Source organism: Bombina bombina, chromosome 3 (assembly GCF_027579735.1).
Source record: "Bombina bombina isolate aBomBom1 chromosome 3, aBomBom1.pri, whole genome shotgun sequence".
NCBI classification, from domain to species: domain Eukaryota; kingdom Metazoa; phylum Chordata; class Amphibia; order Anura; family Bombinatoridae; genus Bombina; species Bombina bombina.
In genome coordinates this window covers 1186545203-1186572438 of record NC_069501.1, presented here as the reverse complement: position 1 = coordinate 1186572438, position 27236 = coordinate 1186545203, and the positions used below count along the sequence as shown (strand labels likewise).

Below are 27236 nucleotides of genomic sequence, written 5' to 3'. Positions count from 1 at the left end.
ATAAATACAAACTTGCCTGTGAAATAAAAATAAAACCTAAGATAGCTACAATGTAACTATTAGTTATATTGTAGCAATCTAAGGGTTTATTTTATAGGTAAGTATTTAGTTTTAAATAGGAATAATTTAGTTAATGATTTTATTTAGATTTATTTTCATTATATTCAAGTTAGTTTTGTTAGGGTTACGTTAGGATTAGGGTTAGATTTAGGGTTAAGGGTTAATAACTTTAGTATAGTGGTGGCGGAAAATTAGGGGTTAATACTTATAATGTAGGTGGCGGCGACGTTGGGGGAGGAAGATTAGGGGTTAATAACTGTAATGTAGGTGGCGGCGACTTTGTGGGCGGAAGATTAGGGGTTAATAACTGTAATGTAGGTGGCGGCGACATTGGGGACGGCAGATTAGGGGTTAATAAGTGTAATGTAGGTGGCGGCGATGTCGGGGGTGGCAGATTAGGGGTGTTTAGACTCAGGGTTTATGTTAGGGTGTTAGGTGTAAACATAACTTTTGTTTCCCCATAGGAATCAATGGGGCTGCGTTACGGAGCTTTACACTCCTTTATTGCAGGTGTTAGGCTTTTTTTCAGCCGGCTCTCCCCATTGATGTCTATAGGGAAATCGTGCACGAGCATGTAAAACCAGCTCAAAGCAGCGCTGGTATTTGAGTGCGGTATGGAGCTCAATTTTGCTCTACGCTCACTTATTGCCTGCTAACGCCGGGTTTATGAAAACCTGTAATAGCAGCACTATAGGGAGGTGAGCGGTGTCAATAACTTGCAAGTTAGCACCGAGCAGCTCTTACCGCAAAACTCGTAATCTAGCTGTATATCCCTTAAAAAATATTACTATTCCCACCTAATTACATTCTTACTGCTCATGACACAAGAGGGGTCGTTTATCATAGTGGGAAACAGATAAATCTAACTATAAAAGAGGTTTGAGGCTGCGTACACTTGCTACTTATTTGTAAATTGTTATGTCTGTGACTAAGAGAGCTATACCATATTTCTATGCTTTGTTGTGTATAAAGTGTATTGTTGTTTTCTTTACTTGTATACGGTGTGAGCTTGAAAACACTTTATTGTATAACAGAACCCTTGTTCACAAGATGGACTTTATGGACATATACGCAACAATGTTTTCATATTCTCAAGTTTAAGACTGTTTTGCAACTTTGCATTTACTTGTATATTTTATAACCTCAATAAAAACACAATTTAAAAAAAATAAAATAAAATATATATATATATATATATATATATATATATATATATATAGTGTTTTCCCCTGGACCTTTTTAGCGGGTGTACCACTCGGCTGATTTTACTGACCACCCAGCTAAAATTTTAGCAAATATTAAGCTAATATTAAAAATGTTCATTTTTTTATTGCACAAATTATTATTTAATATATTTATGTTAAATTATGCAATGTATTTGTGCTTTGGATAGGAGAAAATGATATAATAAGAGAAAACATTACACTGATCCCACCCGGCTACTTTATAATGCCACCAGTTACTTCATAATGTCACACAGATGGCAACGTTTGCTTTGGAGAACACTGATATATATATATATACATAAAATGTATTTTCAAATATCTGTAAATCCGTTTTTTTATCTTATTTAATGGTCATAATTTTCTTACCCCACATCGATTTGCACAGCACCCTTCTCCTCCTGCTCCCAGCATCATAAATGCTGGAAGGAAAACCTGATTGGAATATAAAGAAGTTATATTAATTATTATGCTTAACATAAAAAAGCCCTTGCATGTAACTTTCAACATAGTCTAAAGGATAACTATGTACCTTGCTGTTGTCCTGAGTTAACGGCCTTGTGCCTTCCTGTGTCTAAAGAATAACCAGCTACTGAACTGCCTTATTTGTGTGTGGTTACTCACTATACAATAGACCTATAATTAGCGTTGCCACCTCGGTATTTGTGAGAATGGGGCCATATATCTGTCTTATTTTAGTTTGCAAATGTTTAATGAATACTGTTCTGTGTCTTTGAGACTTCCAACAGTATACATAGCTTAAATCTGTGGGATTTCTGGCTTTAAACCTGCCCCATGTCTGTTTAATTTCTGGCTATGGTACTGAAAGTTACATATTAACTATCTGTATGTGGAACTACTGTCTGTATACCTGTCATATGCCTGTCTATAGTATAATTATAATAATGTGAATAGCCTCAATACTGTGTACAAGGAGACAAAATGGTTTCAATTTAACTTTTGATTTAATACATTTTTGTGAATAGTAAACTAATATTTATTATTTAGTGAGAGGGTATTTTGTTATGAATTATTTAAGAAATATATTCTTACCTAAATATATACACACCCATATACCTGTATATACACCACCAGCAAAAATATTATGACTCACTGAAGGCTCAGATAATTATTAGCATTTTTTAGCAATAAAGTCTTTTTTAATTAAGGTACATACATTCGGCTAGATTAAGGGGTCCTAACGCTGCTTTTGGCCAGCCACTGGTATTTAGAGTCAGGCAGGAAAGGGTCTAACGCTCACTTTAAAGCCGCAACTTTTCCATACCGCAGATCCCCTTACGCCAATTGCGTATCCTATCTTTTCAATGGGATCTGCCTAACGCTGGTATTTAGAGTCTTGGCTGAAGTGAGCGGTAGACCCTCTACCGACAAGACTCCAGCCGCAGAAAAAAGTCAGTAGTTAAGAGCTTTATGGGCTAACGCCGGTATATAAAGCTCTTAACTACAGTGTTGTAAAGTACACTAACACCCATAAACTACCTATGTACCCCTAAACCGAGGTCCCCCCACATCGCCACCACTATAATAAATATTTTTTAATCCTTAATCTGCCGACCGCACACCGCCGCCACCTACATTATCCCTATGAACCCCTAATCTGCTGCCCCTAACATCGCCGACACCTACATAAAATTTATTAACCCCTAATCTGCCCCCCCAACTTCGCCGCTACCTTACCTACACTTATTAACCCCTAATCTGCCGACCTCGCCGCTACTCTAATAAATGTATTAACCCCTAAAGCTAAGTCTAACCCTAACCCTAACACGCCCCTAAATTAAATATAATTTTAATCTAACGAAATAGATTAACTCTTATTAACTAAAGTATTCCTATTTTAAACTAAATACTTACCTGTAAAATAAACCCTAATAAATTACAGAAAATAAAAAAAAATTACAAGAATATTAGGCTAATTACACCTACTCTAAGCCCCCTAATAAAATAAAAAAGCCCCCCAAAATAATAAAGGTCCCTACCCTATTCTAAATTAAAAAGTAACCAGTTCCGATGACTACCGACGAATGAAGGTTCCTTTAAGTGACGTCATCCAAGATGGCGTCCCTCGGAACAGCCAATAGAACAGCCAATAGGAACAGCCAATAGAATGCGAGCTCAATCTGATTGGCTGATTGGATCAGCCAATCGGATTGAACTTGAATCTGATTGGCTGATTCAATCAGCCAATCAGATTTTCTTACCTTAATTCCGATTGGCTGATAGAATCCTATCAGCCAATCAGAATTCGAGGGACGCCATCTTGGATGACGTCACTTAAAGGAACCTTCATTCGTCGGTAGTCGTCGGAAGGAAGAGGATGTTCCGAGCCGGAGGTCTTGAAGATGGAGCCGCTCCTCGTCGGATGGATGAAGATAGAAGATGCCGCTTGGATGAAGATGTCTGCCGGTCCGGATGTCCTCTTCTGCCCGGATAGGATGAAGACTTCTGCCGCTTCGGATGTCCTCTTTTGGTCCATCGGTGCCCGGCTGGGTGAACACGACTCAAGGTAGGGAGATCTTCAGGGGGGTAGTGTTAGGTTAATTTAAGGGGGGTTTGGGTTAGAGTAGGGGTATGTGGGTGGTGGGTTGTAATGTTGGGGGGGGGGGTTGTATTTTTTTTTTACAGGCAAAAGAGCTGATTACTTAGGGGCATGCCCCGCAAAAAGCCCTTTTAAAGGCTGGTAAAAGAGCTGGTTACTTTTTAATTTAGAATAGGGTAGGGACCTTTATTATTTTGGGGGGCTTTTTTATTTTATTAGGGGGCTTAGAGTAGGTGTAATTAGCCTAATATTCTTGTAATCTTTTTTTATTTTCTGTAATTTAGTGTTTGTTTGTTTTTGTAATTTAGTTTAGTTTATTTAATTGTAGGCAATTTATTTCATTAATTTATTGATAGTGTAGTGTTAGGTTTAATTGTAACTTAGGTTAGGATTTATTTTACAGGTAATTTTGTAATTATTTTAACTAGGTAGCTATTAAATAGTTAATAACTATTTAATAGCTATTGTACCTAGTTAAAATAAATACAAAGTTGCCTGTAAAATAAATATAAACCCTAAAATAGATACAATATAATTATTCGTTATATTGTAGCTATATTAGGGTTTATTTTACAGGTAAGTATTTAGTTTAAAATAGGAATACTTTAGTTAATAAGAGATAATTTATTTAGTTAGATTAAAATTATATTTAATTTAGGGGGGTGTTAGGGTTAGGGTTAGACTTAGCTTTAGGGGTTAATACATTTATTAGAGTAGCGCGAGGTCCGGTCAGCAGATTAGGGGTTAATACTTGAAGTTAGGTGGCGGCGATGTTAGGGAGGGCATATTAGGGGTTAATACAATTTATTATAAGGTTTGCGAGGCGGGAGTGCGGCGGTTTAGGGGTTAATACATTTATTAGAGTAGCGGCGAAGTCCGGTCGGCAGAATAGGGGTTAATAAGTATAGGTAAGGTAGCAGCGACGTTGGGGGGGCAGATTAGGGGTTAATAAATATAATATAGGTGTCGGCAGTGTTAGGGGCAGCAGATTAGGGGTTCATAGGGATAATGTAGGTTGCGGCGGTGTCGGGAGCGGCAGATTATGGGTTAATAGTATAATGCAGGTGTCAGTGATAGCGGGGGCGGCAGATTAGGGGTTAATAAGTGTAAGGTTAGGGGTGTTTAGACTCGGGGTACATGTTAGGGTGTTAGGTGCAGACTTAGAAACTGTTTCCCCATAGGGTGTTTTTTTTCCAGCCCAAACTGCCCCATTGTTTCCTATGGGGAAATCATGCACGAGCACGTTTTCCCAGCTTACCGCTACCGTAAGCAACGCTGGTATTGAGGGTTGAAGTGGAGCTACATTAGGCTCAACGCACCCTTTTTTGAGCCTAACGCAGCCCCTCAGACAACTCTAAATACCAGCGTTGTTGGAAGGGTGCGTTGGGAAAAAAAGCAGCGTTAGCTACGCGGGTCTTTACCGACAAAACTCTAAATCTAGCCGATTGTATTTTCAGACATCATGCTATTGCACGCTTTCTAGACTACAGTATAGTGTAAATATAACTTTTATATACACTGGGAAACAAAAAGATAAGTGTGATTCAGTTTATTGCTATATTTGCTTTATTGAGGTGGTCTGGAACCAAACCTGCAATATCTCTGATGTACGCCTGTATATGTGTGTGTGTGTGTTTAATAATTTATATGCCCTCCAATGAGTATCTACATAGCAAACTTATATTTCTCGATATACTATCTACATACTGACCCTATGTATGTAGAATTGCAGGGTGTATACAAGATTTAACAATTGCATTATAATAACACTCTGTGTTTCCATATTAAATGGATATGAAAGACAAAAATAAACTTCATAATTTAGATGCAGCATACAGTTTAAAAAAAAAACAACTTTACTGTTTACTTCTATTTTTAGACTTCTCTCTTGGGGCGGAATTATCTAAATCTTTTTTGGATCTGTGTGTGACGATGAAGTGTCTAAGTTCGTGGAACCTAAACCAAGACAAAAGGAAGGGGTGTTCTAGTGTATCTAGTTTTTGTTTGGGCCTAATATTGCTATTTTCAGTTAGCAGAAAAATAGGTAATGAGTCGGGGAGCACTGGGGATGAGGTATTGGCAAATGTTAGACCTGGAAGGAATTCAGGGTTATGTAATAGGGTAGTAAAAGGAGAATAAATGGTAGTGATTTTTTTGAATGATTTGCGGATAAAACTTCAAATCAGCCTACGTTTCATTAGTCAAGGAGGATGAGGATATAATTTGTTTATTAAGAAAAGCAGGGTTCCAACACATTCCACCTAGATTTAAAGATGTTGACATTGAGGATTAAATTTGAATCCATCTTTTGGAATTTTCACCCTCATATTATTTGTACCAGTCAGAAATTCTTTGTACGGATATTGCTAGCTTATAAGAGCGAAGATGGGGAACTCCGATCCCTCCGTCTTTTGGGAGCTTAAATAAAGTGTTTTTTATTAATGTGCAGGGGCCTGCGATGCCATATGTAATAGTTTATGATTTTTTGTAATATATCTAAATCTTTTGAAATACCTGGGATGTATGATGTATAGAACTTTGGGGAGCAGTATCATTTTAGCTTCTTGTATCCTTCCTAATCAAGATATGTTTTTAGGAAGCCAGAAGGAGGTAAGGGTTTGAAATTCTGTAATTAAGTTTCCATAGTTGTATTTGCGTAAATTTGCCTTTTCTGGTGTGATATAAATGCCAAGATATTTTAGATATTTTGTTTGTAATTTGAGGGGACATTGTGATTTTATATTATCTAGAAATTGCTGTGATAAATTGATAAGTTGATGGGAAGATATTCCGATTTAGACATCTTCACCGAAAAATTGGAGACCTGTCCAAAGTGCGATAGCTCTGAGAGTGTGGGTTGAAGAGAGTCTTGGGGATTTGTAAGTGTCGCAAAAATTGCTAGTTTGTGGATTTGGTGGCCTATCTCTATCCCATGTATCTGGTTGTTTAATCTGATCTTGGTAGCTAAAGGTTCAAGTGAGAGAATAAACAAGACTGGGGAAAGTATCCTTGTTGCGAACCATTCCTGGATTTCAAATGGCCCAGACAGAGTGCCTTTAATGTGCTGTGGGGTTAGAGTAGATGGCAAGGATTTTCTGAATGAATGGTAAGGGGAAGTAAAAATATTGTAATGTTGCGTATAGGTAAATCCAGTCAAGTTGGTCGAATGCCTTTTCAGCGTCAGTAGAAAGAAATATGGCTGGTGTCTTAGTTAAGGTGATGTGTTCAAGGAGGTTAAGAATTTTGACAGTATTGTCTTTTGCTTCTCTGTGGGGAACAAAGCCCACTTGGTCTTGATGTATAATTTGTGGGAGAATTTGGTTCAAGCGAGAGGCTAATATTTTGGCATAAAGTTTTAGGTCCACATTCAGTAAGGAAATCGGTCTAAAGTTAGCAGGGGTGTTGGGAGGTTTACCTAGTTTTTCAAGGACAGATATATTTGCTTGTAACATAGTGTCTGGGAAAGAAAAGTTATCTGAGATAGTGTTAAATAGAGGGGTTAGGTGAGGAGTGAGTTGTTTTGCTAAAGTTTTGTAATAGAGGCCCGAGAATCAATCAGGACCAGGGGCTTTATTTTGTTTTAGGTGTTTTATTGCCTCAAGGATTTCTGAGGGTTGTATGGGTTGATCTAGAGACTCACGATAGTCTAAAAACAATTGGGGAACAGGAATACCATCCAAATATATTTGACAGGCTTGTAGGTGGGAGAGGTTATTTCTGTGTGGGAATAGATTATATAGTTTATGGTAAAAAAAATAATAATAATTTGTCTGCTATGGTTTTGGTGTCTTCAATTTGTTTGCCTTGGGGAGAATATATGGAATGTATGTATGTTTTCTGCTGTTGTTTCTTTAAAGATTTTGCTAATAATTTTCCTGATTTATTTCCCTCTCTGTAAAAGTTCAGTTGGAGGAATAATAATTGCTTTTGGGTCTGATTTGTAACATAGTGTTCATCTTTTTTCTTTTGTCTTTAAGCTGCTCAGTTATTTTAGCATCATCAGGATGGGATTTATGTGTAAAGTCTAGTTCTGCTGTTTCTTTGGCTAGAGTAATAAATTCTTCCCTCTTTTGTTTAGTTATCTGGGCTTTTGCTTTGGTGAATTCACCTCTTATGGTGCTTTTATGTGCCTCCCAAAGGGTGGCAACGTCAACATCTGGGGTTTTATTTATAGACTAATATGATTTGATATGTTTAGCAAATTGTTTTATCTGGTGTTTATCAAGAGAGAGATTCTCGTCTAATTTCCATTGAAAGGTTTTGAAAGGAGCTGAGGGCCACCTAATAGTGCACGTAACTAGGGAATGGTCTGACCAAGAAGTATGTTTTATGCTTGAGTGTTTAATATACGAAAGTACTAAGTGATCTACTAGTAGGTAGTCTAATCTGGAGTAGCTACGGTTAGTGTGAGAAAAAAAATTGAAATCAGTTTTTTGAGGGTGGATATATCTCCAAGTGTCATGTAAACCAAGCAATTTAAAGTTTTGCCATATATTTTGGAGATGTGGGGGTTTTGCTCTGGTATCAGGGTTGGTGCAACCAATTGAATTCAACGGGGTGTTTAAGTCTCCTGCTATTATTAAGGAACCTTTAGCTGTATTGATTATGGAGTTCGTGACTGAATTTATGAAAGCATCTTGGTGTTTGTTAGGGGCATACAGATTTACCAAGGTAAGTGGTTTTCCATATAGAAGGCCCTTTACACTCAAGTATCTCCCTTCTCTATCCATTTCTATATGGGTTTTAGTGAATGTGATGGATTTGTGTATCAAAATACTGACTCCATTAATTTTTTTTATGTGGGTTTGTACAGTGAAAATTTCGGGGATAATGGGGTAAGAAATATTTAGGGATGTGTTTAGATTTAAAATGAGTTTCTTGTAACATTAAAATATGTCCCCCTCTCTTTTGAAGGTCTAAGATGGCCATTCTACGTTTGTTAGGACAATTTAATCCTTTAGTGTTACACATTAGGGTTCAACAGAAATTATTGTGTGGGGGGACTTCCGGGCAGCGGCCAACTTACTGGTCGCACTGAGCTTCAGCTCCTGAGTCATTCACCACTTTTATCTAGAATTAAGCTGAAATATTGGTACTAGGACATTCAGATAGGTGGAGAAGCTCGACTGAAGGCACTCTCACCCAAAAGATAGGGTTTTGGATTGCAGTGCGGCCATCCCAGCCCTCAGTACCGGTATTATTATTTTGAGGCCTTCCCTTATTTCTGAAGCCTCATTTGTCTTCACGATTGCTGCGCCATTGCTGTGCAGCCAGTGCTCTACGTGGCAAGTTTTTCTACAGAGAGCTATACATATATAGAAATAGAATGGACACTGGTGACACATCGCTAATAGCTATTATTGCTGAATTACTGGACATCCAACTTAAAAGCATTTCTGACCACCTGACAAAGGAATGGGGTAGTGTTTGTACTCCTAAGCATACAACTTGCTCCTCAAAGATACCTGATTCCTCACTTAAAGTGGAGAGGAATCAGGTTGGGAAAAACAAAACCCGCTAGAAGAGACAACTGCTACTCCGCTTGACTCCCAGAACTTTTTCCCAGAAAAAGGATGGTGGAAAGGGAGCCTCGAAAGAAAGGAGATCCCCTCTAAACCTTTGACCGGGAGCTCCTGGAACTCATCGAGTACACAAAGGCAACCAATACAGAGGGAGAGAGAGTGTGAAGAACCAGCCTGCCATACTTACGCTGAATGCTGTGTGATATCTGGCACTGAGCCGCTGGCTGGGGCTGTCGGAGTTCTAGAGATGGCAGATAGGTCACAACCCTGTACAGGAGCAGAGACTAAATCCACCCAGATTGATGGGAGAGGCACGCTTGAGAAGCGGCAGTCAAGTCTTGCAGGTCCTCACTTTGTCCAGTCTGCGAGTAGAAGGGCTGACCGGCTCTTGCACGCTGAGTGTGCAGCTCCATGTGATACCTCAAGGCACCTATGAACCAGGACTTGGTTGGTCCCTCTAATAGATCCAGGCAGCTTTTCGGCGACTGGAGTGGGTTGATGATTCTAGAGCGCTGATGCGGGGTAGGATACTAATCCACACTTCACAGAGTTGGTATTAACTGACTCTAACAGAAATTTACTTGAACTTTTAGAGACACATCCATATATCCTCTGGAACTTTTTATGACGACCTAGGAGTCTGAAACATTAAATATCCGTATATATTTCAGATATGTGGCTTGGGTTTGGGGTTACTTGGCTGTTGTCTCAGGATTAATTGTATTATATAGCTGAGAATCATACCACCAATTACACGAGTGAAGTTTCTCCCATCATTTGCCCTGACAATTATTGGAGTGTATGTGAACGCTTAACCTGCATAGTGTATCAACATTTTTTTTTCTTATTATGTCAGTGTAAACTCAAAGGCAGGCGTTAACTATTCCAGATTCAGTCAGGTAGATGATTAAATCTACATGAATACATCTATGTACTATGATTGCTATATTTTTAAGAGTTTACTCATTGTTTACATTACAGACCTGTGTGACATTGTGATAGAATTTCAACACCTATACCTATGGTATGTTCATTGTTATTGCATTGTTAAATTGCATGAAAAATATATTCCTAGCAAGATGTTGCATTTTGAAATGCTACTATAAGACTTTACATTGATACCAGGCTTCTCCACTAGAGGGGAGTACAGTTTTACTTATAACTCTAAAAGTGTACCAATACTCTCTCAGTTTTATCCACTCTAGAGCAGCACTTAGACTGCGGCGATAACATTCCAGAAAGACATGGAGTAACCTTAACAAACATATTATAAATATCCCCTTGTTCCCTAGTATGTAATTTGTGATAATACTAATTCACTCTATGTACTAGCTCTTTATACCAAACTATTATTGTCCCTTACACAATTTGTTTTGCATCATTCTCTAAATTATCTTGGGCCCAAGAGCGGTCTGATTTTTTATTTTATTTTCTCCCCAAAGTCCCCCATTATTTCATCAATCTAGTCCCCTTATGTCTTTGGGAGAAACTACTGCTCCATTTTATATCTCATGATATCTTAAGGGGATACACCTTAATAGAAAATATGAGGTTCACTTTTTATTTGCTTTCTTATGCAATATGCGTTTTCCTAGTTTGAAAAGTCTTTATTTGGAGATTATGTTCATGTCAGTGTTTGTAACTCTGTGATATAAATTGCCTGCTGTACTTATTTTACAACCTCAATAAAAATATATTTTTAAAAAATGTATATATTGTGTGGATATTATTGTTTACAACATATAGAATCTTTTAGTATTGTAATTAGAGTACATACAACAACAAAAAACAAAAGCAAAAATAAGGAAAAAGAGATACATTTTCCATACCTTAAAAAATAAGTTTTTTAGCATTAAATTGAAGGAGAAAATCTCCCAACTGTATGAGAACAAGTAATTAACAAGATGCATTTGAGGCCTCTAATAGACTTAACTGTTTTAATTATTACCTATTAATAAGAGAGGGTCGACAAAGTATGCTGGGAGAGACATAGTAGGTGCCTATGAACAACACACAAAACCTAACTGAACAATTAACTGAAGACGTATAAGGACTAAGGCCCTTATAAGAAAATAAGTGACTATCACATGGTATAATAACATTTTGACAAAAAAAAAGAATATCAGTTGATAGGCTGGTCTCATCCTTTTTTCCACCACCAGGGAATGGAGAGACGAGGATTGTTTTCGTGTTTTAGTTGAACTTGCTTCCACTCCTTCCTCTGCGGGGGCGGAAGGAAACTGAGTGAGCTGGATTGCTCCATTGAGCTAGTCTGACTATCTTCTATTTATGGTGGTGTGATGTCAAGTTCCTTGCATATGTTCTGGATATCCTTAATTGAGGAACAAGTGATACGACGGCCCTTCAAATTAATTATCAGATGAAAAGGGAACCCCCATCTGTAAGGGATGTTCATCTTCCGTAACAGCATGGTGAGAGGTCTTAGCTCTATTTGTCGTGATAGAGTCCTTTGGGACAAATCAGCAAACATCTGTATGTCCGATTTTTCTTATTTGATGGGTTGTTGTCTCTTGCAAGTTTCATTAATTTGTCTTTTACCTGGAAGTTAGTGATGCAGACTATTACATCCCTGGGAGGTTTTGAGGTTTGGGACGTAGGGCCCTGTGGGATCTATGTCGATTTTAGATGTCATCTCTTCTTTTTTTAGTTGAAAAAGTCTTGCAAGTATTGTTCCAAGTCTGCTGGTGGGATACTTTCGGGGATTACCCTGATTCGAATGTTGTGACGTCTGCTTCTATTTTCTGCGTCGTCTAATTTATCTTCTAATTCTAGGATTGTAAGATCTTGCTTTTGGATATGGCTGTGCAAGTCAGATAACGCTGTAGAATGGACTTCTTGGTTGTTTTCAAGTGATTCAACTCTGTGTCCGATTTCTGAAATTTCCTTCTTGAGGTCAGATATCGTTCCTGATGCACTGCTTAACTTGAGTAATTAATGTGGAAAAGTCTTTTTTAGAAGGAATATACTCAAATAAAGTTGTAGGGATAGTGATAGTATCTGTTGTCTGTTCGGAATCAGATTCTGAAGATGAGAGGGTGCTTACAGGGCCAGGATCTCCTGTTTCTGCTGTATTAGAGGTCCTAAACTCCAAAGTTTTGAAAAAATTGTTTACTGAAGGTGTAGGAGTCTGTAGTTGTTTAGTTCTTCTCCCCGACTTGTTCAGCCTTTTGGGAGACATTTTAATTTAATCAGTGATATATCTTCCCTCCTAGGCCTCCATTACATATGCAGCGTCGCCCGCAATATCCTCCGCCACCAGATTTTACGCGATTTTGGTATTACATATACGGCATAGCATACAAGTTACGCACGTATATGTCACCCGTCGCCCGCAATTATTACTCCCATAAGCTAACATAGAACCGCGTTGCAAATCGGTATCCAATATCCAGCGCAAGGACTTACGGGGCAAAAATGGAGAAATCTTACTCCATTTTTACCTCGCCATAAAAGGCAGCCGCAGCAAGCCTTGCGCTGAGTATGGGAGCACCGTAACTCCCGAAAATGCCTGCAAAAATAAACTAACACCTAACGCATGCGCAATGTCTATCTACCTGTCACCCGCAACCCCGGACCGCAATAACTAATAAAGTCTATTAACCCCTAAATCCGCCAACCCCAACATGGCAAACTACCTATTAAAACCATTAACCCCTAATCCGCCATTAACCCACAACGCAATAAACCTAATCAAGTATTAACCCCAAAACTGCCATAACCCACAACGCAATAAACCTAATCAAGTATTAACCCCTAAACCGCCATAGCCCACAGCGCAATAAACCTAATCAAGTATTAACCCCTAAACCGCCATAGCCCACAACGCAATAAACCTAATCAAGTATTAACCCCTAAACCGCCATAGCCCACAACGCAATAAACTTAACCCCTAACCTAACCCCCCCTAACCTAATTCCCCCTAACCTAACACCCCCTAAATGAACTAAAATTAGCTAATTTAAAAAATACTAACGTTACTGTTAAATTAAAAAAAAACTAACACTACTTAAAAAATAAAAATAAACTAAAGGGGCAGTCTAATCAAAATTCTGGAGTAGACTGTCCCTTTAAACAAGAATTACAGAAAATAATAAAATCTAAGATTACAGAAAATAATAAAGAAAATTACAAAATTTTAAATAAATTACACCTAATACCTATGAAAATAAAAAAGCCCCCCCAAAATAAAAACACCCCCTAATCTAATAAACTACCAGTAGCCCTTAAAAGGACTTTTTTTTGCAGGGCATTGCCCCAAGATAATCAGCTCTTTTGCACAAAAAATACACACAGCCCCCCCTACCAGTAAACCCCCCACCCACCAAACCCCCCAAAAAAAACTAACACTAAAAACGCTAAACTACCTATTGCCCTGAAAAGGGCATTTGTTGGGCATTGCCCTTAAAAGGGCATTCGGCTCTTTTGCTGCCCACCCTATCTAAAGGTCCTGTTCCAGGCGGTGAAGTCTTCTTCCAAGCGGCAAACTCTTCTTTCTTCTTCCAGGAACCAGCCGGCGCGGAGCGGAGGGCGGAGTTGAAGACCGGCGACTCTGTAACTGAAGACGAGCGGCGACCGCGGAGCCATGGAGCGTGGAGGATCCTCTTCATACGATCTCCACCGTACACTGAATAGGAATTCAAGGTACACGATTAAAAATTGCGTCCCTTGAATTCCTATCGCCTGATTTGAGCCTTCAAATTCAAATCAGCCAATCGGATGAGAGCTACTGAAATCCTATTGGCTGTTGGCTGTTAGTTTGGGGGGGGGGTTTGGTTGGGGGGGGGGTTACTGGTAGGGGGGGCTGTGTGTATTTTTTGTGCAAAAGAGCTGATTATCTTGGGGCAATGCCCTGCAAAAAGTCCTTTTAAGGGCTACTGGTAGTTTATTAGATTAGGGGGTGTTTTTATTTTGGGGGGGCTTTTTTATTTTCATAGGGATTAGGTGTAATTTATTTAAAATTTTGTAATTTTATTTATTATTTTCTGTAATCTTAGATTTTATTATTTTCTGAAATTCTTGCTTAAAGGGACAGTCTACTCCAGAATTTTGATTAGACTGCCCCTTTAACTTATACTTAGTTTATTTTTATTTTTTAAGTAGTGTTAGATTTTTTAAAATTTAATAGTAACGTTAGTGTCTTGTAAATTAGCTAATTTTAGTTCATTTAGGGGGTGTTAGGTTAGGGGGGGTTAGGTTAGGGGTTAGGTTTATTGCGTTGTGGGCTATGGAGGTTTAGGGGTTAATACTTGATTAGGTTTATTGCGTTGTGGGCTATGGCGGTTTAGGGGTTAATACTTTATTAGGTTTATTGCGTTGTGGGTTAATGGCGGATTAGGGGTTAATGGTTTTAATAGTTTGTTTGCGATGTTGGGGTTGGCGGATTTAGGGTTTAATAATTGAGTTATTACTTGCGGTGTGGGTTTGATGGCGGATATAGGGGTTAATAGTTTAAATAGGCATATTGCGTTGTGGGGGGTTGTCGGTCTAGGGGTTAATACATTTAATATTAGTAATGAGGGGGGGTTGCGGATATAGGGGTTTTACGTGTCGGGCTTATTTAGACTTTTACGGGAGATTTGTTATTTTATTTACTTTTCTTAGGCGCCGGCAGTTTCTAAAATGCTGTAAGTCACTGGCGACTCCAGAAATCTGTATTTACGCTCATTTCTGGACATCGCTAGTTTATCAGACTTACGGCACTTTATGAGCTGCCGGTGGGGTTTATGTAATACCCCGATGTGCGAGGTGAAATTACGGACGGTGCAGGTTCCCACGCTTGCGCCGAAACCTGCGCCGTATATTTGATTGCGCCCCTAGTCGTTGTTTGGTGAAAGCTAAAGAATTTATGAAATCGCTGTGTTAATCTCACAAGGTATCTCTGTGTAAGGATATAGTCACAAAAGGTAGAAGACAGATAGGAAATATCATTTGCTTCATTTGACTATGTCACTTTAAATATATAATCTTGTCTCAAGATGTCTTCCCCTATTAAGGTTTCTAATTTTTATGTGATATAGTGGAACAAACCCCAGGTGGTGGTGGGGGTTTAGCGCTGTGGATGAATTTGAGACATTTAGTGCAATGTCACTATTTCAGTGAAACTAATTAACTGAGGCCTATGTAGACCGAGATCGCCATGTGTGTGCTTAGGTGTTGCAGGTCCTAAATTGGGTGATGAAAACGGGCATTTTGGTCCCTGTCTATATAGTATTGGGGTATTGAAAGACCCTGCACGGTCTGAGATGCTGCTTACCCTCCTAGTGTAGGATTGCTCAGTGATGAGATCTGGGGAACCGTTTCAAATGAGCTGCGTAGTTCCGTGTAGAAGCAAGCTGCAGCCTATCTCGGAGTCAAAGAGCTAAGCGCACAATATGCGTGTCTCCTTGTGGGTCTTCCTGGTTGATTAATCAGTGGTCCGTTAGAGTGGTAGGCCTCGATGTCTGCCTACGTCCATATCTGGTGGGAGGAACAGGGGAATTCTCCACTCCCTGCTTGGTCTTGCGATGGTCGCGGCTGAGGTAGAGGTTCCATTGGCAAGGTGCGTGCAAAGGGTTCGTGCTCCAGATCTCGGCCGGCCTCACTTTTCAGGTCACCTTTTAAGGTTCAGTGGTGATTGCAGGTTCTGACCGTCTAGTGAGAGACTCAGTGGGCTTGGCGGCTAATGCCTACGGAATTTTCATACAGCAAGGGTGTTGGAGCTCTTTCAAAAGAACCAAGTGGACCACAGTGCAAAAGAAAAGACCAAAGTGACTGGTGACTCTAGATAACAAGAAAGATCCTACTGCAAGATCCGTGATGGAAGCAAATTTTTGATCAGATGAGTATAATCTGATGAACTTATTCCTCTCTTCTCTTTTACCCTTCCCCCCTTCCCTGCATTTGACTTGCAGAAAGTAATATTTTTCCCTTACAGCTGCCAAAACTAGACCTTCCATACGGACTAAGGGTGATTAAACCCTTGTTTATTAGGTTTTGTCTTGTTTATCATGTTTAGACTTAACATCTGCTCCTACAAGCTACACTTTTATTAGAAAAATGAAAGAGGCTTAAGCATTAGTCATATTCCTATTGCCTGTTATGAAAATATGCCGGTTTGCTTCCGCTCCCATGACCGCTGCCCTGGGCTGGTTCTACCCCATTTTCTTCTTTTCTCTCTCTTTCTCTCTAATGTCGCCTCGGGGTGGCGGTCGTGGCAGCTCCCTACATCTAGTTGAATGTTCAATTTTTTGTATTTTAATACGAGATTTTTATGTTTCAAGGTTTATATGTTAATAAGTTTATTTTTTATTTATGTTCTCATGTTTGTGTGGCTTTTAAATGTTTGTCAAACAGAGTATAAACACTGACTGATACCACACCTACCATCTACCTGTAAGACTGTTACCATAAGATATAGTTACACGCTCAACTCCTATGACCAATGACCTCATTATTCTCTCACACAACGTGAGAGGCCTTAACACCAATATCAAACGTAAGATAGCCCTTACCCAATATATAAAATTGAAAGCCAAGATCATCTTTCTCCAGGAGACACATTTCACACAAACCCTGATCCCTAAATACTGGCACCGACACTATCCAACCCACTTCCACTCCACAATAGAACAGAAAAAAAGAGGGGTCTCAATAGTTTTGCATTCCTCCCTACAATTCGAAACTGATGAGGTCATAAGAGACACTGAGGGAAGGTTCCTCATTGTCAGGGGCCGCACACAAGGTATGAAAATCACACTCTGCAACGTATACGCCCCAAATGAAGGGCAACAAACCTTTTTTCGACAGATATCCCATATGTTAACACAATGGTCCCACTCCAGAATTATACTTGGTGGAGACTTTAACATTAATATCTCTACTCATTATTCTAAGACGATAACTAAACCCTCAAATAAACAACTTAGGCTATTATCCATAATGAAATCTATAAGAGAATCAATGTCAGAACATAACCTTCTGGACACATGGGAAACATTGTTTGGTAACACTACAGACCATACATTTTATTCACATGCCCACAACAGCTACACAAAATTGGATTATATATGGACTAGCCAGACCTTAATACCAAATATTATTACTTCTAATATCCACCCTTGTGTCTGGTCAGACCATTCGATAGTCCAACTATCCATGACAGGGCTAATTGATAATCAACGTCAGAAGTCCTGGACATTTGACCCCTCCATACTCCATAACAAACAATTTCACACTGAGTTAGGAAAATTAATGAAAGAATACTGGTCTACCAATGCTGATTCCACTGTTAACTCACTCAACCCATGGGCTGCACATAAGCCATTTATTAGGGGGATTCTGATAAAGGAAAAAGCTAGGATCACCACCATAGCTAATAGAAACATTAAACAACTTCACTCAGAAATCTCTACATTAGAAACCCAGCACAAAAACACGCTATCTAACATCACATTTAGATCCCTCCAGGCTAAAAGAAAACTTCTGTCAAAAATCTTAAACGATTCGGCGATGAGAACCCTCCAAAAACTAAAAGCAAACTACTTTTTATACTCTAATAAGCCGGATAAATATCTAGCCAATAAACTTCGAAATAGAACAAAATTATATTCTATAACCAATCTATACACACAAGAGGGCACTCAGACGTTGAATCCCCAAGAAATAGCTAATATATTTGCAAACTATTACGAGTCACTATATGATGGGCAAAAAGTACATCACACTGACAGGACACATAGACTATTATCTAGATTCTTAAATCAAGCTAACCTTCCCACAATCACCCCTGAGGAGAATGATATCCTCAATGCGGAGATTTCTGTACAAGAGATACTCAATGTCATTAAGGAACTAAAAGCAGGCAAAGCGGCAGGCCCCGATGGCCTACCCAGCGAGTACTACAAGTTATTTAAAACACCCCTAATAACCCACCTACAGAAATTATACAATGACATCATGCTAGGTTCCGATATTCCCATTGATCTACTCCGAGCCAAGATCATAGTCATCCCAAAACCAGGAAAGGACCCTAGGTGGTGTAATAATTACAGACCCATATCGTTGATCAATCAGGATCTCAAGATCTTGACAAAAATCCTGGCAAACAGACTCCAGACGCTACTACCCCGCCTGGTCCATCCCGACCAGGTAGGTTTTATTAAGGTAACGTGCGTAGAACTATAGACCTAGCCGACCATCTGAAAAGGAAAGGAACGCCTTCTCTGCTCCTTTCACTGGACGCGGAGAAGGCGTTCGATAGAATAGACTGGACCTATATGTTCCAAATACTCACCACAATGGGTTTTGAGGGTTCCTTCATGAAAGCACTAAAAGGGATATATTCAAACCCTAAAGCAACGGTTAGTGCAGCAGGATACATGTCCAGGACCATAGATATAAAGAACGGTACAAGACAAGGTTGTCCCCTCTCACCACTCCTGTTCGCCCTATGCATGGAACCACTAGCAGCAGCCATTAGAAACGCAAATGATATTAAAGGAGTAAAGATCCGTAACTCAGAATATAAGCTCTCGCTCTTTGCGGATGACGTCTTATTGACCCTGACAGACCCATTCAACTCCCTGACTAACCTTTATCAGATCCTACAAAATTTTGCAGAGATTTCGGGGTATAAGATAAATGTTGACAAATGTGAGGCCCTGCCACTAGCACTAACCCCCCATGTCAAAAAAACTGATAGAAATCAACTTCAATATTAAATGGGTCAAGAGCTCGCTCACCTACCTAGGGACAAAAATCTCAGACATTCACGATGATTTGTACAAGCTAAATTATACCCCACTATTTCAATCTATTAGACGAGATCTTGGATCCTGGAGGAAGGGGACCTTCTCGTGGTACGGACGCCTTTCGTCCATAAAAATGAATGTGCTTCCGAGGATCTTGTACCTCTTTAGAGCACTGCCGATCAGGGTCCCTTCCTCGGAGCTCCAGAAACTACAATCAGAACTAATCTCATTCTTAAGAGGAGATGGTAATGCTAGGATAGCATCCCATATATTAACTAGACACCGACGTCTAGGTGGAGTAGGAATGCCACACTTACAAGCTTACTATCTAGCAGCTAGGACAGCACAAGCCTCGCTCCTCCAGAAACCACTAAGAGAGATTCTCTGGACAAAAATAGAAACTGACAGTATAGAATTGGATTACACGGATGACCTTCTGTGGAACTCCAAGAAAGATATACACCAAGATAGCCGTAGCCTACCCTCAACATTAGATACACTTTCACACTGGGAACAATTAACTAAACACCCAACGATGTTGCCTCCAGGCACCTGGGTCAAACCGATCAGACTCTTGCTTCCCAAGGAAACTCACAACACATTAGATAAGTGGGCTAATAAAGGTCTTTACCGGGTGGCAGACTTTCTCATTCACTCACAAATCATTTCATTCAATCACCTTCAGGAGCTAATAACCCCACTCAAACTATATTGGTTCCTATACCTCCAAATCTCTTCTGCCCTTAATAAGTATGATATCTCCCGTGGGAAACACCCACCCACAGTTATGGAAAGAATATGCTCAAACCCGACTAGGGAAAAGCAGCTCATTTCTAAACTTTATATAGCAATTCAGGACACACATTACACCGAGAAATCGTCCATAGCGATAAAATGGGAAGAAGACGGGGCAGATCAGATTTCAAAAGATGAATGGGACCAATTATATTTCGAATCCTGTAAGGGGCTTATTAGTGCGGACCATAGGGAAAATACTATAAAAACAACATTTCGCTGGTATCTTACGCCCCTAAAAACATCACACTATTCAATAAATAAGTCCAAATTATGCTATAGAGGCTGTGGGATACAGGGTTCTTATAAACATATGTGGTGGGATTGCGAACCCATCAAAAATATTTGGAGAATGCTCAATGATCTCCTCAGTAAAGTTTTAGACAAACGAATAGTACTAACCATAGACCAAGCACTTCTTCATAGGCGATTGCCCAACCTGAACCCCACCATTAATAAATTCATTAAAATACTCTGCACGACCACTAGAGTGTGCATAGCGAGGCACTGGAAGGAAGGTCCCCCTACTTGGAAAGAAGTACTAGACAAAATAAAAGACATATACACACTATCGGAAAGGGTAGCATGGATACAAGGAGACACTACACAGTTTAACAAAATATGGTTCTATTGGATAATGCATTCAACAATGACGGTCAGGTGACAGAATCCACAAATAGAAGATTATGGTAAAAACTCTATAAACTAGATGCTCATAGTTATAAATTGGCCAAATGACGCACTCAGCTTAGATCCCAGACATAATTGATTGACAACACAGACATGATTTAATGTTTATTTGTATTCTTATTTTTGTTTTTATTTTCTTTTTTTTTTCTCTTTTTTATTTCTTATTTAGGTTTGTTAATGATCATTACTCATGATATCTATCATAGATCAATGTTAAGGATTTATGAGTTAAAAATGTTCCCATGTTGATTTAAGATGACACATTGTCTGAGGCACTGTAATAATTGCTCTCAGGATGTATATACTGTTATTTATGCTGTGATATGGAAATAAAAATAATTTCAACATAAATGTGACACATTTGAATTAACACTAGCAATCATATCCATGAATTCTGTTTCTAGCCAGAAATGTATCCAAACCATTTTTAAATGTATCTAAGGTATTGGCATTCACTACCTCTTTTGGTAATGAGTTCCACAATTTTATTGCTCTTACAGTGAAAAAAACTTTTCTGTTGCAGGAGATTAACCCCTTAAGGACCAGCGACGTACCCTGTATGTCGCTGGCCTTTTTTTGGGACTTGATTGTTTTATAGCGCGGTCTTTCCACCAGCTTTGAGACTGCTCTATTCCACAAAGCCTGCTGGAGGGAGGGCATTAATAGCGTGTTCTTGCTAGACTTGTGCTATTATGTCCTGAAAAAACCCTTAACGACCAGTGACATACAGGGAACATTGTGGTCATTAAGGGGTTAAATCTCCTTTCCTCCAGCCTTAAATGGTGATGTCTTGTCACAAAAGAAATTCTTTTTGCCATCTCTATATATAGGCCTTGAATATATTTATATAAAGTAATCATGTCACCTATCAAGCGCCTTTTTTCTAGAGAAAACAAACCCAGTTTGGCTAACCTCTCCTCATAGCTTAAATTATCCCTTCCCCTTATTAGCTTTGTGGCACTTCTCTGATTTTTTTCAAGGTCTGCAATGTCTTTTTTTGAGATCAGTTCCCAGAACTGCACTCCATACTCAAGGTGAGGTCTTACCAGGGATTTATATAGTGACAGAATTATGCTTTCCTCCCTTGAATTAATACTTCTTTTAATACATGCTAGCATCTTATTAGCCTTAGAAGCCGCTGCTCTGCATTGCGCACCCATCTTTAGCTTGTTATCTATTACTACTGCCAAATCCCTTTCCTCCTCTGTTTGGCTAAGTCTAGTCCCATTTAAATAATACATTGCCTGCTTATTTTTACTTCATTTTCCCGTAAATTGGGAGATTTTTAGAAAATTTATTCCATGACCTATATGAATAATAAAGGTTTAATTTTGTCTTTGCCTGTCCCTGGCTGCGAGAGCACAAGTCTTCTGTTGTTTGGGAGAAAATTAAACATTGATTATTGAATGACTATGGCCTATAGCACTAGTAATATTGTGTTGCTCTCAAGGCCGGATTGGCCTACCAGGATACCAGGAGATTTCCCGGTGGGCTGCAGCAGCTGGGACTGGAAAGTTACAATTTAAAGAGGTGATTAATGGCACTTATTTAATACAAACTAATATAAAATAAATCTGAAAAAGAAATATCGGGCTTAGGAGTATACTAGTAATCCCCTCTGAGTGCGCATTATACGACTCAAAGGAAGTTAGGGCTGGTCTCCAAGTTTTCCAGGGCTGCTTTTTATTCCCAGTCAAGTCTAATGCTTTCAAAATGGCCTAATGTGAGCTATATTTACAGAATAATTCAAGTAATGTAAGAGCAATAAGAATAATTCATTTACCAATATACCAGCTCCAACAATTCCATGGAAATACCAAACGAAATCTGTTATCTGGTCCACCTCTAAAATCCGTCCGTTTGGAAAGTACAAGAGCAGATGTGAAACTATAGCTAATATTCCCAGAGGGAACAGAGCTTTCCCAATAAACTTTGCACACTTCCCTGTGCACATTGTTTTGGGTACTGTGAAAGAAAAGAAAAAAAAATAGTGAGAATATTGAATTAAATAGCAAACAGTATAAACAGTTGTAAAATGCTTAAAGGGACATGAAACTCAAATGTTTCTTTCATGATTTAGGTAGAATTTACAATTTTAAAGAACTTTCCAGTTTACTTCTATTATCTAATTTCCTTCATTCTCTTTGCATCATTTTTTGAAGGGGCAGCAATGCACTACTGGTTTCTAATTGAACACATGGGTGAGTCAATGACTATTGGTATATATATCCAGCCACCAATCAGCAGCTAGAACCTAGGTTCTTTGCTGCTCCTCAGCTTTCCTAGATAAACCTTTCAGCAAATGATAACAAGAGAAGAAAGCAAATTAAATAATAGAAGTAAATTGAAAAGTTGTTTAAAATTGTATGTTCTGTCTAAATCATGAATGTCTAATTATGACTTTACTGTCCCTTTAATTTAAATACTCAGTCTATTGTATATGGCCATAGAGATTCTGGTTAGTCGCTTGGTACATATATAGTACAAAATGTTGTGCTACGTAAGGCCTAAATTTAGAGTTTGGCGGTAGCCGTCAAAACCAGCGTTAGAGGCTCCTAACGCTGGTTTTTACCGCCCTCTGGAATTTGGAGTCAGTCAGGAAAGGGTCTAACGCTCACTTTGCAGCCGCGACTTTTCCATACCGCAGATCCCCCTACGCCATTTGCGTATCCTATCTTTTCAATGGGATCTTTCTAACGCCGGTATTTAGAGTCTTGGCTGAAGTGAGCGTTAGAAATCTAACGACAAAACTCCAGCCGCAGAAAAAAGTCATTAGTTAAGAGCTTTCTGGGCTAACGCCGGTTTATAAAGCTCTTAACTACTGTGCTCTAAAGTACACTAACACCCATAAACTACCTATGTATCCCTAAATCGAGGCCCCCCCACATCGCCGCCACTCTATTAAAAATGTTTAACCCCTAATCTGCCGCTCCGTACACCGCCGCCACCTACATTATCCCTATGTACCCCTAATCTGCTGCCCCTAATACCGCCGACACCTACATAATATTTATTAACCCCTAATCTGCCGCTCCCAACGTCGCCGCCACCTACCTACACTTATTAACCCCTAATCTGCCGACCACACCGCACCGCTACTATAATAAACGTATTAACCCCTAATCCGCCTCACTCCCGTCTCAATAACCCTATAATAAATAGTATTAACCCCTAATCTGCCCTCCCTAACATTGCCGACACCTAACTTCAAGCATTAACCCCTAATCTGCCGACCGGAGCTCACCGCTACTCTAATAAATTTTTTAACCGCTAAAGCTAATTCTAACCCTAACCCTAACACCCCCCTAAGTTAAATATAATTTTTATCTAACGAAATAAATTAACTCTTATTAAATAAATTATTCCTATTTAAAGCTAAATACTTACCTGTAAAATAAACCCTAATATAGCTACAATATAACGAATAATTATATTGTAGCTATTTTAGGATTAATATTTATTTTACAGGCAACTTTGTATTTATTTTAACCAGGTACAATAGCTATTAAATAGTTAATAACTATTTAATAGTTACCTAGTTAAAATAATTACAAAATTACCTGTAAAATAAATCCTAACCTAAGTTACAATTAAACCTAACACTACACTATCAATAAATTAATTAAATAAAATACCTACAATTATCTACAATTAAACCTAACACTACACTATCAATAAATTAATTAAATACAATACCTACAAATAACTACAATTAAATAAACTAACTAAAGTACAAAAAATAAAAAAGAACTAAGTTACAAAAAATAAAAAAATATTTACAAACATTAGAAAAATATTACAACAATTTTAAACTAATTACACCTACTCTAAGCCCCCTAATAAAATAACAAAGACCCCCAAAATAAAAAAATGCCCTACCCTATTCTAAATTTAAAAAGTTCAAAGCTCTTTTACCTTACCAGCCCTGAAAAGGGCCATTTGCGGGGCATGCCCCAAATAATTCAGCTCTTTTGCCTGTAAAAAAAACCATACAATACCCCCCCCAACATTACAACCCACCACCCACATACCCCTAATCTAACCCAAACCCCCTTAAATAAACCTAACACTAAGCCCCTGAAGATCTTCCTACCTTATCTTCACCATGCCAGGTTCACCGATCCATCCTCCGAAGTCTTGATCCAAGCCTCCGAAGTCTTCATCCAAGCCCAAGCAGAGGCTGGCGATCCATAATCCGGCTGAAGTCTTCTATCAAGCGTCGGCTGAAGAGGTCCATAAGAGGCTCCAAAGTCTTCATCCTATCCGGGAAGAAGAGGAGATCTGGACCGGCAACCATCTTGATCCAAGCGGCATCATCTATCTTCATCCGATGACGAACGGCTCCATCTTGAAGACCTCCAGCGCGGATCTATCCTCTTCTTCTGACGTCCAACTGAAGAATGAAGGTTCCTTTAAGGGACGTCCCTTAAATGAACCTTCATTCTTCAGTTGGACGTCGGAAGAAGAAGATAGATCCGTGCTGGAGGTCTTCAAGATGGAGCCGTTCGTCATCGGATGAAGATAGAAGATGCCGCTTGGATCAAGATGGTTGCCGGTCCGGATCTCCTCTTCTTCCCGGATAGGATGAAGACTTTGGAGCCTCTTCTGGACCTCTTCAGCCGACGCTTGATAGAAGACTTCAGCCGGATTATGGATCGCCAGCCCCTGCTTGGGCTTGGATGAAGACTTCGGAGCCAGGACGGATCGGTATGATACCCGGTGTGGTGAAGACAAGGTAGGAAGATCTTCAGGGGCTTAGTGTTAGGTTTATTTAAGGGGGGTTTGGGTTAGATTAGGGGTATGTGGGTGGTGGGTTTTAATGTTGGGGGGGCTGTATTTTTCTTTTACAGGCAAAAGAGCTGAATTCTTTGGGGCATGCCCCACAAAGGGCCCTTTTAAGGGCTGGTAAGGTAAAAGAGCTTTGAACTTTTTTAATTTAGAATAGGGTAGGGCATTTTTTTATTTTGGGGTCTTTGTTATTTTATTAGGGGGCTTAGAGTAGGTGTAATTAGTTTAAAATTGTTGTAATATTTTTCTAATGTTTGTAAATATTTTTTTATTTTTTGTAACTTAGTTCTTTTTTATTTTTTGTACTTTAGTTAGTTTATTTAATTGTAGTTATTTGTAGGTATTGTATTTAATTAATTTATTGATAGTGTAGTGTTAGGTTTAATTGTAGATAATTGTAGGTATTTTATTTAATTAATTTATTGATAGTGTAGTGTTAGGTTTAATTGTAACTTAGGTTAGGATTTATTTTACAGGTAATTTTGTAATTATTTTAACTAGGTAACTATTAAATAGTTATTAACTATTTAATAGCTATTGTACCTGGTTAAAATAAATACAAAATACCTGTAAAATAAATATTAATCCTAAAATAGCTACAATATAATTATAATTTATATTGTAGCTATATTAGGGTTTATTTTACAGGTAAGTATTTAGCTTTAAATAGGATTAATTTATTTAATAAGAAATAATTTATTTTGTTAGATTTAAATTATATTTAACTTAGGGGGGTGTTAGTGTTAGGGTTAGAATTAGCTTTAGGGGTTAATACATTTATTATTTTTTTATCAGGATTACATTTGCATGATCTTAAATAACTACAAATTTTATAGCCCCAAAGCACTTATAACCGGCATCTATATTATTAATGGGACATTTCTTCTTTTTTTTATGCATCTGTATTCAACATATCCAAAAGTTTTTTAGAATTAGTTCAAACTGATATTTTGTTAGGAAAATATACTATATTTTGTAGCCGTTGGACAAATCTATTGAAAAGCTTTTTTAAATTTTCATTATCTTAATCCCTTTACCATGTTCAATTAGGGGAATATGTAAACAAGCTTGTGAAGATCAACCAATCACTGTACAGAAGTGTCAGGTTTCTGCATGCCACTGAATGCACTAGAGAAGTTACAGTAAATTACAGTAAAAGCAGACAAAATAAATATTGTACAGTTTTTTTAATTTAAGGCATAATTAAACATTTTAGCTTTAATTACAAGTGGAGCGCAATTGATACTGAAGGTGCGTTATCTTGCTCACAGTCTCCCGTGTGAATAACGTACAATCTGGCATCACAAGTGGATGATTAAAAATTTGACCACACCATCTTATCTCTATATCTTGAATTTAAACTTTCTAAGCACAACCTATACTTTTAATGGATATCACAGGGAGCACTGCTAGTGCGCTTGTTGTGCTCATATTACAAGTGGTGAGTTAAGTGTTGAGCTCAAATGTAATCTAAAATGCTGCTGTAAAATGTAGCGCTTTTTGAGGCCTGAAGTAAACCCTTATTATTAATAAAAAAACGACATGACTTACTACACTACTTGTGCACCACTGGCTTAATGCTTTACCGCCTTAGCACTCGAGCGATATCCAACATGATTTTTTTGTGTGCACCCCATAGAAGTGTATTCTGTGAGAGATTTAGAGCACCTGTACTATCCAACATGCAGATGTTAGCATGCCCTAGACCACTGATGGCTAACCTTGGCACCCCTGATGTTTCAGAACTACATTTCCCATGATGCTCAACTAGACTGCAGAGTACCTAAGCATCATGGGAAATGTAGTTCCAAAACATCTGGGGTGCCAAGGTTAGCCATCAGTGGTCTAG

The 27236-nt window shown here is 38.6% G+C and overlaps 1 protein-coding gene across 1 annotated transcript in view; it reads right to left on the bottom strand.

Annotated features, from left to right (window-relative positions):
- LOC128654610 (transmembrane 4 L6 family member 1) overlaps positions 1–27236 on the bottom strand; it is an 84015-nt gene that overhangs the window by 42968 nt on the left and 13811 nt on the right. Inside the window, exons 2-3 of the mRNA XM_053708617.1 lie at positions 22383–22564; positions 1653–1718 (exon numbers count right to left, since the gene is read on the bottom strand). Coding sequence (XP_053564592.1) covers positions 1653–1718; positions 22383–22553 — 237 coding nt within the window. The 5' untranslated portion in view covers positions 22554–22564. The remainder of the gene's footprint in view (positions 1–1652; positions 1719–22382; positions 22565–27236) is intronic.